The following is a 15,173-nucleotide window of genomic DNA, read 5'->3' as shown; positions in this document are numbered from 1 at the left end:
AAGTAAGCAATGTTGTCCAAAGTATTTTATATATACATTAAATAAAACCCAAATTCTTAGCTCTATTTTTGGTAGTCTATTAATACTTGTTTATTTTGTATCTTGTGGATTTTTTCTTAATGGAAATGTAAAACACTGCGAGCCTTATTGGGAGGAAAATGCTATATAAAATGACAATAATAATAATAATAATAAAAAAAAATTTCTGTGGACATTTTTGAAACCATAGTTAATAGCATGATAGTCTCGAGTTACCTTTCTCAAATACTTCCTACAGTGTCAAAAGAAGGCAAAATATTGTTCATCAAAATGACTGGGTACTTTTTTGCACTTAGAAACAAGAATACACAAAGTCCCCTGAAATCTATCAATGAAAATATTTTTGAAGTTATTTTTTTCTAGGCATAGTTTCTTTTTAGGCTAAACACAGAAGACTAAACAGCGCAAGTGATGATTTACCTGTGGTTTCCGTCACTTCTGTTACTTCTCCTCTAACGTAGGTGGTAAGAGGTGTTAAAATCTGCTGGCTGAAGCCAGGTAACACACTGAAATCATCCACCGTATAAACCAGGCTTGGATTAAATGCAATGGTTTCCAGCTCTTCTCTATCGGCATTTCCGACCCCAATACAAAGGGTCAATACCCCCGATCTGGTGAGGTCGTAAGAAGCAGACTGAATGCTGTCTGAGGACTTCCCAGCCACTAGAACCAAGAGAAGCTGTGGGATCCTCTCCTCTATCCTGCTCCCCGCACTGCCGGTGAAATGGTTGCTGATCACGAATCGAAGTGCCGAACCAATATTTAAGACATTACCCCCTTTGATTCTCATCTGCTCCAAACGTTCAACAAGGTCAGATTTGGAGGTCAGAGTGTTTAGATAGAACTCAGTTTTGGGGGTATCACTAAATTGGACTAGGCCAACTCGAGTACCTTCACTGCTGATACCAAGGGTGTTAATTACGTCGATGACAAAGTCTCTGACTACTGGAAAGTTGGCACTTCCAACGTTGACTGAACCGTCCAACAGGAAGACGATATCTCTTTGGTTAATTACTGGAATGGTTTGGTGGAGGATACAGAAAACAATTAACATGACATCACAGCAAATTTGGCAGAGCAAGACTATGTAATGCATGTGTTTACTGAACGTAGACACATAACTCTGAATTACACTTACAGGGCAAGCAAAAGTAAGAAGTGATAATGAAAATAAAGCACCTTAGCATAGTTAGTCATGGAAAGCTTGGATAATCCCCTCCATCTACTGAAAACCAATACATATAGTATACAAATTTTATGTATATACTTAAAATAATAAATCATTTTACCTTAATATGCACTGGTATTGGCTCTAAACAGTGCAGATTTTCAGGTTTAGTTCATCTTTTTTTTTTGTTCTAGTATAGAGAAATCCTAACAGCTTGAACAGCAGCTGAGTAATAAGCCCAAAACTAAAGGTGTGTACACACGTAACGATTTTTTGAACGATTTAACTTTAACAACGTTGTTATCGTTCAATCGTTCAAAAATTCGTTCAGTTTCTGAGTTATAACAATGAACGAAAATCGTTCAAGCGTTCTCCCATTTGTAGTTCATTTCAGACTGTCCAACATAACGATTTTCATTAAGGGAAGGAACATTTTTCGTTCATCATTGTAAAAATCGTTCACATTTTTTAAGGGAAAATCTGACAGATAATCGTTGGTTACAAAATCGTTACGTGTGTATGCAGCTTAAGGGGTCCATTTATTAATGAGTTTTTTCATAGGCAACGAGATTTAAAACCCATTGCGTATGATAAATGGTGCTCCAGACAATCGGCTCCCAACTGTCATTTTTCAAACAGGCGACAGTTGGGAGCTGATTGGCTGGAGCAACATTTATCATACACATCGAGTTCTAAAACTCGATGCGTATAATAAAACTTACTGGAAAACACTAGAACTGACCCAGGGATGGCTGGAGAGGAGCAGCTTTCCATCATATCATGAAAAACAAGCTGCTTGACACAACATTGATATGACAATTGGAAACTGAGCCACGATGGAGGGCTTAATATTGTCAGTGGAACCAAATGCTTTATATGACAGTTTGAGTACTGTAGTAATACAGTATGGACATTAACATCTAAGCAGATGGAGGCAGCACATGGAAGGATGGAAGGCAAACACGACGTAATACAGATATAGGAGAAGAGAGGTAGGAAGGCAGAAGTATACTGTATAAAACTTAGCAGAGAAGAGTGATAAAAAAGGGAGAGTTGGAGACGTCTTAATGCTGCATGTTTCAAGTTTGTTTTCATGTAATTTCATACAATAATCCTTAAAACAACTTATAATATCTCAGTGCTTAAAATCCAATGTGGTCACCCTTTGCTAAGCTAGTGTGTATAGAGGGGTTATCAATACTAACAGCGCCGGGTGAGATCCTATTACAACATGAGATGGTTTATAAAATAGTAAGGGGTGTATTTACTAAAGTGCGGGTTTTTAGAAGCGGGGTTGTTGCCCATAGCAACCAGTCAGATTCTACTTATTTATCTAGCATCTTCTAGAAGATATTAGCTAGAATCTCATTGGTTGCTGTGAGCAACAACTCCACTTCTATAATCCCGCACTTTAGTAAATATACCCCCAAGTATTTATTAAAACTTGGAGACAGATAAAGTGGAGAGAGGTAAAGCACTAACCAATCAGCTCCTGTCATTTTTCAAACACAGCCTGTAAAATGAGAGTTAGGAGCTGGTTGGTTAATACTTTATCTCTCTCCACTTTACTTCTTTCCAAGGCTTAGTACATAGAGCCCTATATTTTTTCTTCTGCTCTCTGAAAATGACACAGGTCTGCACTGAAGTCTGTCTAGGCAACCTAAAATGACTTCAACCAAGAAGTACAGTATACTCACAGGTATAGGGGTCCATCAGGGCCGGCTCGAGGTATGTTCGACCCGCGCGGTCGAACAAGGGCACCACCCCATAAAGGGCGCACCCCTCCCAGCCATTCCCGATTTCAGCAGGACAGTCCCGTTTTTCGGGCACTGCCCCGCTGTTCCACCCACGGGACGAAATGTCCAACGGGAGGTCGGGATGTTGGGCACATCCACCGCCACAGCTGTGCGGCAGTGCCGGTCCCTGGGAACAAGAATTGATGCCACGCATTGGCATCCATTCAGTGCAGGGAGAAAGCTGGGGGCAGCCCAGCTACTGACGTAGTGCTGGGCTCGCCCCCAGCCCGACGTTAAATAGGCGCGCCATACGGGTACGCCCCCAAATAGCGACAGTTGCGCGTGAGATTTGAGGCGGCTGCAGGGCCAGCTCGAGCTTTACTGCGGATCAAGCTGGAGCTGGCCCTGGGGTCCATAATAATGTTTTGGAAACTGAATAGATAAAGAAGCTAGAATCTGTACTTTCACTCTTCTCTGTTGTTATAGAATCTCACCCAAGATCTACCAGATTGTAGTTTTATGTATGATCACTCAGGACTGGACGTTCAACCTCTACGGGCTGCTAGATAAGATGGTTTTAAAATGTCCTTTAAATCTCTATTAATTAATGGATTTATTGGTAACCATCTGTTAAAGATCGGCACAGTTGCGGTGACATTTTGGTAAAATTAGAGGCTGTATTTCAGAGAGCGATGCAAAGTTTTAATCAACATAATCTTTGAGGTTTGTTTTTGAATCTTCAAGACGGCATTCCACTACGCGTTTGTACTAGGGATGTGCAGGCTTGGATTAGTTTGGATTTTCCCACCAAATTCAGATTTTTCCCCCAAAAATCGGGTCTCAGAAAAAGGCAAAACGTCATCTTTCATGGACAAACATCATCTTTCATGGACTTTTGTCCAGGAATGATGATGTTTGTCTATGAAAGATGACGTTTTGCCTCTTTCTGAGACCCGATTTTTGGCGGGAAAATCCGAATTTGGAGGGAAAATACGAACTAATCTGAGCCTGCACATTCCTAGTTTGTACTGTAAATTCGGATTGATTAGGCTATGAAAGGAGCTGCGGTGCAGTCAGTTGATTCTGATCCGTGGTGTGGTTTGGGTAGGAGTAGGGTAGAGCCAAATTCTGGCAAAGAAATTAAGTGTTGGTGTTGCCCATAGCAACCAATTATTTCTCTAATGCATCCTTGAAAATAATAGAAAGAATCTGATTGGTTGCTATGGGTAACACAACCAGTTTTCATTTTTAGAAGTTTTAGTAAATCTACCTCCAAGTGTCTAGAAACTGGTCCCTCACATTTCTGGTAGTTGGGTATAGGATATTGGCAGGGCCGTTTCTAGGGGTATGTAACCAGCCAGGACAACGTCGCTGCCCCAAGGCCCTGGAACGGTACCCTGCTGGCAGCATCTCGGAGAGAGAGCTGGGCACGCCCCCATAGCCACAAGGCTCCGCCCCATTTTCCAGAGGCTCCGCCCTTGTATATCTTCAGGGTATTTAAAAGTTGGGAGGTATGGATCTACAGCTCCAGACCTCTACATAAAAATAGGCCCATCATCATGACAAGATGACGCTGACCAGCCACACAGCTGGACACACGGTCAGCCATAAATCACAAGTATTAAAACTGTATTATGTTCCTCACACAATGAGGAAATGTTGCTATATTTACATATTTAGGGAGATATTGGGCCCGATAGTGTAGGAGCGGTGCACGCCCACATGGCACTGGCCACACCCACACAGCACTGGTCACACCTCCTCTGCTTCACACAATCGCCCGTTTTTATCCCCAGGCACATGTAGGCCTTAATCTGGCTCTAGCATTATGCAGCCTAGGAGGGGGGTGACTATGTAGGCGAATACAAGGCTTTTTCGGCCACACGGTCATTTTGCCCAATTTGTAATCAGTTTCAGATAGGGTCGCCCACACCATATTCGGCCATGGCCTGACCACAAGGGTGGCCGGGTGTTTTAGAACTCTGTATGTACTCTCACCACTGCCCTCCCTGCTGTGAACAAAGACACATTGGTAAGTAGCTAAACATGAATACACTTTACACCATAGGACAGTCATAGTCTATAGCCAGGAAAACCTATGAAAGGCAGACATTGTAGGTGAGCTTTGTAGGGCCACTAAGCACACTTGAAACAATTATGTTCTTGAATTTTTACCTTCAGTGGGTCCTTCAGTAATCACGACTCCTGTGAGTGTTTTCAAAGGAGTCAGCAATTGAGGCAATAAAGCTTGTAGAGCAGTTTGCCTGAATTCTGCAGGCTGGAAAGCCAATGTGGAGTCGAAAGCAATTTCTTGGAGCTCATTTAAGTCGGCATTCATGGCCCCAACAGCGAAGGTCAGTATTCCTGCCCGCTTAAGATCCTGCGAGGCCTGAACGATGTCATCCCTTGACTGGCTGCCAGTGAAGAGGACAAGCAGTTGCGGGATTCTTTGGTCCACACGGCTTCCAGCGGAGGCAGTAAAGAAATCTCTCTGGACAGCTCTCAAGGCGGCGCCGGTGTTTACCGGTGTGCTATTCAAGATCTTCAGTTTTTTTAATTGTGTGAGAAGATCTTTCTTATTGGAGTAGGTGTTAAGGTAGAATTCGGGCCTAACCTCTCTGGCATATTGGGCGAGTCCCACTTGGATTAGATCAGGACCAATTTCCAGCCTGTTGACAAGCTTCACAATTAATTCACGGATTGCTGTAAAGCTTGGCCCCGCTAAATCACTGGAACCATCAACCAGGAACACTATGTCCCTCCTGTTGACTTCAGTAACTGTAAGACAAAAATATTATCAAGTTAAACCTACAAAAGAACAACTTCGTCACTTTTAGTTTAACTTCAAGGTCTTCCCAAACTGAAAGGAACTGAAAGGGGACAATCAAACTAGGCGCAAGAGCGCTGAAACTTTGTTTGAATAGTGGCAGTGGTTCCCTAAATCATGCCCTGAGTTCGCACATTTTAGTTTGCTGCCCCATAGGGGTGTGTACTGTGTAATAATATAAGCGATTTGGAGGCTACCATAGGTGCATCTTATGGGGATGATTCTGAGTTTTACTGCCCTATTGCGCACGGCCGCGGCAGCCTACTTACTGGTTTAGCTAATGCGAGAATCCGCCTGTGTATGCCGAACATCCGTGCGTCTACATATGTAATGCCGTCCCGCCCATTGTTTTTCTATCTGCAGCCACAACCGTCATCATGCTGGGTGCAAAAAGATCCATCTGACACAGGCATCCTATCTCCGTCAGCACGCTATTGCAATTGGCTGATATGCCAAGGACACTCCCCTGACACTCCCACCAGACGGAACAGTTGAGTGCATTTAGGGGTGTGCTACCGCTGCTGCTGCAAAGAGGGCAGTGCTCTGTGAGTGGCAGGGTGCAAGGAATGACACCCAGCAGCCAGTATCACTGCGACAGTGCCGCCCGGATCATGCCATGCACCCTGCCATCTGTAAGTATAGCCGTTCGGCGCCTCCTGATGATGCTCCAGGTAGTGCTGCATTTCCCGGTGCTGGAACCCCCGGCCCGGCCCCCTCTGCGCAACATCATGTGCCCAGGGGTGCAGTCGGCATGGGGTACTTGGAAGCCGTTATGACACTGTTTGCATTCACATGGTCGCTGATCATTTACAGGCCAGAAACAAACATATCACGGAAAGAGTGGTCCAATCAATCCATCCGTACTTGCGACTGTCCGTGCGTCCATGCTCGATTCAGAACATGTGCAGTCACCGATTTCTTTCCACGATGCATATGCCAGATGCCCAAATCCACAACCCACTTGCGTCCTACTCAGAATCAGGCCCTAGAGGGCACTATATCACACCCATCGCTCCTGATTGAATCGACCCCAAAGAATATATCTTGCTGCATGAACCCTTATCGTATTTTCCCATATTAGCCCCAGCCAATGACTTTACTGCAATTCCCAGTAATGTACAGTAGATAGCACTTAGAGGCTGGCTGAGCGTGTCTCTATTACTACTACAGTATGTACGATCGTATAATAAATCCAGTCTTTACAATATTATACCGATAATAGTATTTCTCTATAATAATGCCACAGGCATGACGATCAACATATTCATTTATCATAGGAAGAAATAAAAATCAAGAGAAGCTATAGATCTAAGCTTACACGGACAAGGATTTTGACACCCCCTCCTATCACAGAGCACCGGGGAGCAACTTTAAGTAGGATCGCGGCACCTGGCCACAGCACCTCCACAAATGACAGCATGACTTTCATCATCCGTACACACTGTAGTACCTCCTGGTGCATCTTTAGATGCCACCATTGGTCCTACCATCAAAACTTGCACCAGCCCTATAGCAGTTGCAGATTAAGGTTTTCTACCGATGACCCTAAGCCCTATGCTCCTCTAGTATGTTTGAAAAAAAACAGCACCGCCTTACTTACTGCCCTGTGTGCACATGCGTCGGTCTGCCGGTGTTTGTGCCCATGCGCCGCTCCTGGCGTCTGTCATATCCATTGCCCAGGCAGCGAGACACAAGCACTGGGCATTGCAGTCTGGGACAGGAAAGCAGCACAGCGGGCAGCCCCCTTCCTCAAGGCGAACTGTAATTCCCTACATGTCTCAAAATGTAATGTTTTACTGGGTAATTAAACTATGAATCTATATAATTATTTCATTTTGACTCAACAGTAGACACAAAAGGGATCTTACCTGGTGGGTATATACATTTTCATGGTAAATATTACTTACTGGACGCATGCGACATATAACCCCAATTTTGTAAGTCTCCTATTTACTTTATGAATTCAGAAAGCAACCACCAAGATGCCGCCATCCTACCTACCTTCTGTAATAACAGTTGGAGGCTCTAAGATTATGGTCCTTTGGGCTACCCCAGAAATGTATGGAACAATTTGGGTCTCGAGTTGACCCACAATCTGGGCCTGGGGTACGGTAAAAACAAAGGAGTCATCCGTTGCAACCTGCTGTAATTCAGCGGTGTCTGCCCTTTCCACACCAATGCCAAATGTGATAATACTATTAAGTCTTAAAGAATTGGCAGCCTCTCTCAAGTCATCACTTGATGGTCCACCAGTGATCACCACCAGTGACTGGGGAATTCCTTCTTCTCTCCGGCTGCCCCCAGCCCCGGTGAACAGGTTTTCCACTACAAACTCAATGGCGGCCCCCATATTGGAATCTTCTCCACCAGAGTATCGTAGATTCTTCAGAGCGTCTATAAGGCCACGTTTGCTAGTATGTTCCTCCAACGTGAATTCTAATTTGGCGTCATCACTAAACTGCACCACTCCTACTTGCATACGGCTCCTTCCCACCTCCAAACGCCTTTCCACATAATTCACCAAGAAGTCGCGGATGGTGTTGAAACCCGTGCGTCCAACATTATTTGAACCATCAATGAGGAAAACCAGGTCAGCTGAGTCTGGCGTCATTGATGTCACAGCGGTGTTGCGTGGTGGGTTAGGTGAAAAAGATGGAAAAATGTGACCAAAAAAACAAATAAAAAGTAGAAAATAGAGGAGAAAGAAAATGCAAAAGGTGACAGAGTTAATATAGGAGCAGTGATAACATGCGGATGTATAGTGTACACATGTTTCTCCAAAACCGTACTAAGAAACATGATGCATTGGAAGCGGTGAAATTCTACCATATGCATTGCAAGTTCATGGCCAATTTCATAGTGTATGTTGACGCTGGAATGTGATCGCTTGAATAGATTTGTTGTTTTTGTACAAACATGTTTTATTCTTTTGTGTTGGAGTTTTTTCTTTTTCACTTGGGGACTTATTTATCAAATAATATTTACGGGATATCCCCAGACAACACCTGTTTTTGGGGGGGTACCATTGCAGATATCTTCCCCAATGTTTCCGACCGCAGAAGCAGACCTAGCTCCGGAATGAAAACCCTTCCCACCAATGACTGCTGCACATGTGCGGTCTGCAAGCCGCACATGCACAGTAGCGCGTCGGGGTCCCGATAGAGAAGTGAAATGATTACATTAACCATCCTTCCACATCTTACACATCGCAGGGATGTAGGGTTTCCTGCACCTGAATAGTTAATATATGCTGGCGGTACAGCATTTCTTATTGCTATGAATCCTGATAATAAATGAGCCCCTTGGCAAGTATGATTTAAGTAAGCTTTAGGGGGATACTTACTAAGGTGGCCGTTTTGATACACTGTCTGGGTTATGTGCAGTTTAGAAACCATGCAATTTATTAATAGCACAACCACACATTAAGATGCATTATTTAAGGGCACCAGCACTGAAGGCGCCATCGCAATTTTGACACATGTAAAACACTATAAAGAAACAGCTGATTCTGTTTTTAAAACATGGTTTTGACATGCAAGACAGCTCAAACCACATTCTGTTTGAGCTATCTGTATTTATAAGGCACACTTGTGGGAGTACAAGTGCCAGCTTGCCCACTGGTTTGGGAATTTGCAAACCACCGCACGTCGCAAGCAGTGTGAGTGTCCAGCGTCCTCAGAGCCGGGTAGTGAATGCAGAAGTTTGGCTTTGACAACAGCATGTGATGCACTTCACATACAAAACTGCTGCTTACTAGATCTCCATAATAAAAAGTAATCATGTGAGGGTATCCAACTCACAGCGGGGTAAACTTTACACTGGAGCAATTCATCATTGCTCCAGTGCAGGGACAGCTGCTCCGAAAACCCGAAGTAGCTGCGTTACTGACCTCTCCCCCCATTGACGCGGCTACGCATGCATGACTCGAGGTCACGCGTGCGCAATGCTGCCGGGGAGGTAGTGAGAAGGAGGTGGAGGGATCCGCTCTGATCCCTCTTCTCAACACCGGAACTCCTTCCCATCGAGAGGAGCAGGGATCCGAGAACAACTGCCATCTTCCGATCTCTCTCCCGCAGCTTCTGGCCGGTGGCGGAAACTGACACTGTGCGCATGTGCATAGTGAAAGATTTCTACATAATGCCGGGGATATAAATTGCAGGGACAGCTGTCCCTGCAAGCTTCCCTTAGAACATAGTGGAGATATTCTTGTTAAAAATGAAAATATCTGCAGCCAAACGGATCCTTAATAATCACGGCAATTCCATGATTATTAATACATAGGCTCCTAAATATCTTTTTATGATGTGCACTAAGCAATTTTCTGCATTAGTAAGTGGCCACATTGTATTGTCAGGAGCTGGCGGTGACTTCACAGTGTTGCCAAAAAAGTAGTGTTGAATTATTTGTCAATAATTGTTTTGCGGAGATGATCAGCACAACATACACAATGAGGATTAGCACCAGGAACTATAATGCTTTGTGTTATATGGTAAAATATCCACGGCAAACATTGCATAAAACAACATTCTCATTACACGATGGCAAACGTATAAAACCAGCGTTCTGCATTCTGTTTGGATAGTAGCTACCAGACCGGTACTGTGGGCCTAACTACAGTATATTACAGTATATTACAGTATATTAGTAGGCATTTGTATGAACAAGACCTCCGCAGCATCACAGGCCATGAAAGATTATGCAGAATAATAGTTACCAATTGTTTTCCAAGGGTGGACATAGGTTATAAAGGGGTCTATTTACTAAGCAGTGTTAGGAGACAGAGTGAAAAGTGATAAGAAAGTGATAAGGTGCCAGCCAATCAGCTCCCAACTGCCATTTCACAGGCTGTGTTTGAAAAATGACAGTTGGGAGCTGATTGGCTGGTACCTTATCACTTTCTTATCACTTTTCACTCTGTCTCCTAACACTGCTTAGTAAATAGACCCCAAAGATTTGTCTTGGTCAATGTCCCTTGTTTTTAAGACCCCAAGTTGTGTCACATTATTTCTTATTCTATACACTGTAGAAGCTGCGGTTAATTGTATGTTTGTATTAAAACACAACATAATTGTTTGATGACCATAAGTTTTCATATTGAGTACGTATAGTGTCTTATGTCGCTACTGTATATAGAGTGTCATGGGATACTATTATTATGACCATGTCCAGTGATCGGGTTATGTTGGGTATGTCTAAAGTACATTGGGCCTGAATCACTACAGATCGATATTGTGATCGCAGCTGCGATTACACACGCAGACCCACTGCGAAAATATGCTAATGTTTGCAATCGCAATGCAGCCCAACATAAGGGCGCCCACTTCCCCTTACATCCGTAATACCCTGCAAGTCTGCAAAACCATCGGTAACATCGAGAACCATCGGAGCCTCACGCACAATTACAACACGTTTGACCTTACTCAGAATTTGCTAAACGCATCGCTCGCAGTGAAAGTTCAAGCTGTGTATGCCATCACATGGCTAATTTATGCAAGCCCCTGTAACGGCATTTAAACGCACTGACACGCCTGCGTTCCCCCCCCCTTCAACACCCCCAAACGTTCACTTCCTGTCAATCACTCTGCGATGGGTCTACGTGGTGGAGCTTTCGTGCAATGCGATGCATACGTATGGCGGTCTGCATGTATAATCGCATTTGTGATCCTTGCTGAATCAGGCCCATTCTCTGTATTGAGTGGTTGTTCAAAGTATTATCTAGGCAATATAATAACTATTATTTGCACAATACAGATAACTATGGGAACCCTTTCAATAAGTCATAAACGTCACAGCTGGATCTGGTAAACAATTATTCAAACAAGTAATGCAGAATCATGTTAAGGCATTTATGACAATACCAGTGATGACCAGAGTTGCTCCGAGACTCCAACTTTAACCCAAACACTGAGCAGTAATGCTAATATAATAGTTTTGTTTAGTGCAGTATATTAAATGATAAATACTAAGGTTGGTGTTGTCTTTAACTCCTCTAGAGTAGCCATAAGCTCCTACTCTAACACAGAACTTCAGAACAGCTTATCCTGTTTTCTTGCCCAAGGATCTCACATTGACAATCTTACATCACCCATGGTCCATGTCCTGAAGTGGTTAAAAGGCTATCAGTTAGTGAAAATAAAGTTACCAGTAATAGTGGGAAATAATTACTTTATATAGCTGCAAATTCCATAAGACAAATCGAACAAGATTTATCTTGGCACAGTTCCATAAATGCACCATTCTGGGTTTTTTCTCCTATTTGAGAGTACTAGTGTGTAGCAAGATTTGTGCGGTAAATAAATATTTGCTTAAGCATTAAGTACAACAAGATTAGCATTCGTTGGGTGGTCATTGGAGTTGAGAAGCAGCGTCATCACTGTATAAACTTTATCAACAATTGACATTTAAACATTTTCCGATTGGCTGGAATATGAAACAGGCCCTTTTAGTGAAGATATGTGTATTACATATTAACATATAATAAATTGTATATACGATAGCATACACATACACAAATGCAAAAAATCTACATATATATGGTACTTTATATATAAATACCCTAAATAATATATAAATTACATAGAGCACAATGATCGCTCCATAGACCTTCATTACAAGACCTGTTAGGAAATCCAGCCTTTGGATGAACATCATAACAAAACGTGAGCGTCACACATTGACCATGCTTCTGAAATCTTCAGAAAACATGTATTTTGACAGTAGAAGCTAAGATTCAACATCTAGTGAGAGGGTTTGTGGAATAGGCATATATAAGCTATATATAATTTCCATGGCAATAGGGTGTGATGCTTACAGAGAGATGTTACGTCATGGAATTACACACTCATCAGGAGGCTAAGCGGCGAGTACATGTTACATCAGCCACGACCTTCAAACTTGTAAATTACAATTGTAAATTCCAAGAAAGCGATTAAATGTTGTGTGTAAATAAGGTTTGTTGGGTTGTAACTGGCTGAGGAATTTCCGGAAATGGCGCAATTCACAGGGCTCTCTGTACACTTGACCTATTCGTTAGACCCTCCTAGACACATGACCAGTAAGTATGCCTGACTGGAAAGTGTATATACCTTGAGATTATTCTTCATTAGTATTTTATAAATAAAATGTAGTTCATTCATCTTATGTATTGTCTTAAAAAAGTGGCTGAAATCCTGATTCATCCAAACACTAAGGAGGTTTACCCTTTGCAGCTCAGTAGCAGGAGAACCTGTTCTGATGCTTCTTCTGTTCCAGTCCCTGATTCTCCCTTGTAGATTCCCTTGTAGACTCATATTTGTGGCCAAATTCACCTACAGAACCTTAAGGGTGTGGCCACAAATAATGTACATTATGGAATATGGGGAAATAAGTACATGACACGTCTTCATGCTATTTCAGGGACAATCTTTTGGCAAGACAATTTCTACACATACTGTACCCGGTTCTGCTGAAAAATGTTGCTAAAAACCTGCAGACAGTAATAACGACTATACATGGAAAAATAACTCGTATATGAAAATTCAAAAAGTTCTATGTAATAGTCACTGTAGATAGATATGCGCATCTCTCTTTTTTTTTCAGTTTGGTGGAGTGTCTAACCACCCACCTACCTACCTTATTTTGCCAAAGGGCCTTAATGTTTGGATTGACCACCTACCTTCCTGTGCTTGTGCTTCCAGCCTGCATATACCTAAGATCATAAGGCACAAAACAGCCGCCAGCTGCGGAATATTGTGCTCCCTCATCTTGACCATGTATGGTTAGTGAGCACCAGATGAGCAAACTGTAACAGAGAAAAAATACATATATAAAAATAACAAACTAGATTGTTATTATTATCTTCTTTTAATGATATGGCGTCACAAGATGTTTGCAGCGCTTAGCAGGGAATAGCAGCACAATTGTACATCAATACATAAAATGACATACCTATACCAAAATGATATAACCAAACGCAGGGTAGAGGGAATGGGGGAAGAGAGGAGAAGACGCCAGTGACTCATGAAAAACAAGTAATGACATTCAGAATGGCGCCTCTTAGTGCCATAAATGCTAATACAATTCCAATGACTTTATCAAACCAAACGAAAAATGTTGATGTTAAATAAAGGTGGCCCCATACCAATATGCTAAGAAACAGTGATTATCTGGGGTATATTCCAGGAATTACTTATTCCTCAGGATACATAGACAAATCAGCATGCTTCAGACACAAGTAACTCAAAAGAGAAGGATGTACCAAAAATCATAGCACCATATACAGTATATATATATATATATATATATATATATATATATATATATATATATATATATATATTAGGGATGTGCAGGCTCGGATAGGTTCGAGTTTGCACGTGGAGTTCGGATTTTTCCCTCCAAAAAAACGGAACTCAGAAAAAGGCAAAACGTCATCTTACATGGACGAACATCATCATTCCTGGTCTTTTGTCCAGGAATGATGATGTTCGTCCATGTAAGATGACGTTTTGCCTCGTTCTGAGTTCCGTTTTTTTGGAGGGAAAAATCCGAACTCCACGTGCAAACTCGAACCTATCCGAGCCTGCACATCCCTAATATATATGAAACACTTCTTTAATTTAGAATGTAAGCTCTTACGAGCAGGGCCCTCTACCCTCTTTTGCTTCTCCCTACTTTAGTTTCATCTACTTCTTACTCACCACTAGGGCACCTAACACTTGGTTGCTTATGCTCTGTTGCTTATCTGGGTGTTATGGTCGCTAATGTAGCAATATATATTATCCATGTCCTGGTCCTGTATTGTATTGTTCTGTAAGTCGCTTGTCTACAACTTGTTTATGTACTTTGTGGCGCCATATAAATAAATGCTAATAATAATAAAAAAAAGGTAGCACACATATAATAATAAAATATATAACCAGTTTATCTGAAAAATCTTTCAAAAAGACCTGTCAGACTTTCTCATCCCACCAATAGTCATTCCCGGATTCAGGGCATGATTCAGAGCCGCTTGGAAGCAGCCGCTCGTTCGCTCTGAGCGATGTTCGCACAACTGCGCATGCGTATGGGTCGTAATGCGCATGCGCAAAACAGTCATTGCGTTTTGAAATCGTGCGCTCCTAAAACAGCGAGGGGCTGCTAATTTGATTGACAGAATGTACCGTTTGTGGGTGGTAACAGGGGAAGGTGCTTGAAAACAGGGGAGTGGAGATCCGAACGCAGGCGTGCCTAACGGTCAAAAGGGCGTTTAATGGGAGTTCATAATTAGTAAAGGAGCGTCATCGACCACGTCACTTGGTTGTCTTTTAGCCTGAACTGCTCGCAGTGATAGCGGGAAGAAAATACTACCACAAGCACTGCGAGCAGTTCAGATGCCTTTCGATGTTCCCGATTAATCTAATAAATACCGGAGATGACGTGTGAT

General features: G+C 42.5%; 1 protein-coding gene across 1 annotated transcript in view; it reads right to left on the bottom strand.

Moving 5' to 3' along the window:
* Nucleotides 1–13,546, bottom strand: part of COL6A3 (collagen type VI alpha 3 chain) — a 107,597-nt gene extending 94,051 nt beyond the window's left edge. The window contains exons 1-4 of the mRNA XM_088467745.1: nucleotides 13,425–13,546; nucleotides 7,772–8,371; nucleotides 5,119–5,721; nucleotides 460–1,053 (exon numbers count right to left, since the gene is read on the bottom strand). Of these exons, the coding sequence (XP_088323871.1) occupies nucleotides 460–1,053; nucleotides 5,119–5,721; nucleotides 7,772–8,371; nucleotides 13,425–13,521 (1,894 nt within the window). The 5' untranslated portion in view covers nucleotides 13,522–13,546. The remainder of the gene's footprint in view (nucleotides 1–459; nucleotides 1,054–5,118; nucleotides 5,722–7,771; nucleotides 8,372–13,424) is intronic.
* Nucleotides 13,547–15,173: the final 1,627 nt, after the last annotated feature.

The sequence above is a fragment of the Taudactylus pleione genome, unplaced genomic scaffold (assembly GCF_031769625.1).
Source record: "Taudactylus pleione unplaced genomic scaffold, aTauple2 ptg000074l, whole genome shotgun sequence".
NCBI classification, from domain to species: Eukaryota; Metazoa; Chordata; class Amphibia; order Anura; family Myobatrachidae; genus Taudactylus; species Taudactylus pleione.
The sequence above is the reverse complement of the archived record's forward strand: the minus strand, read 5'-3'. Positions and strand labels throughout refer to the sequence as shown.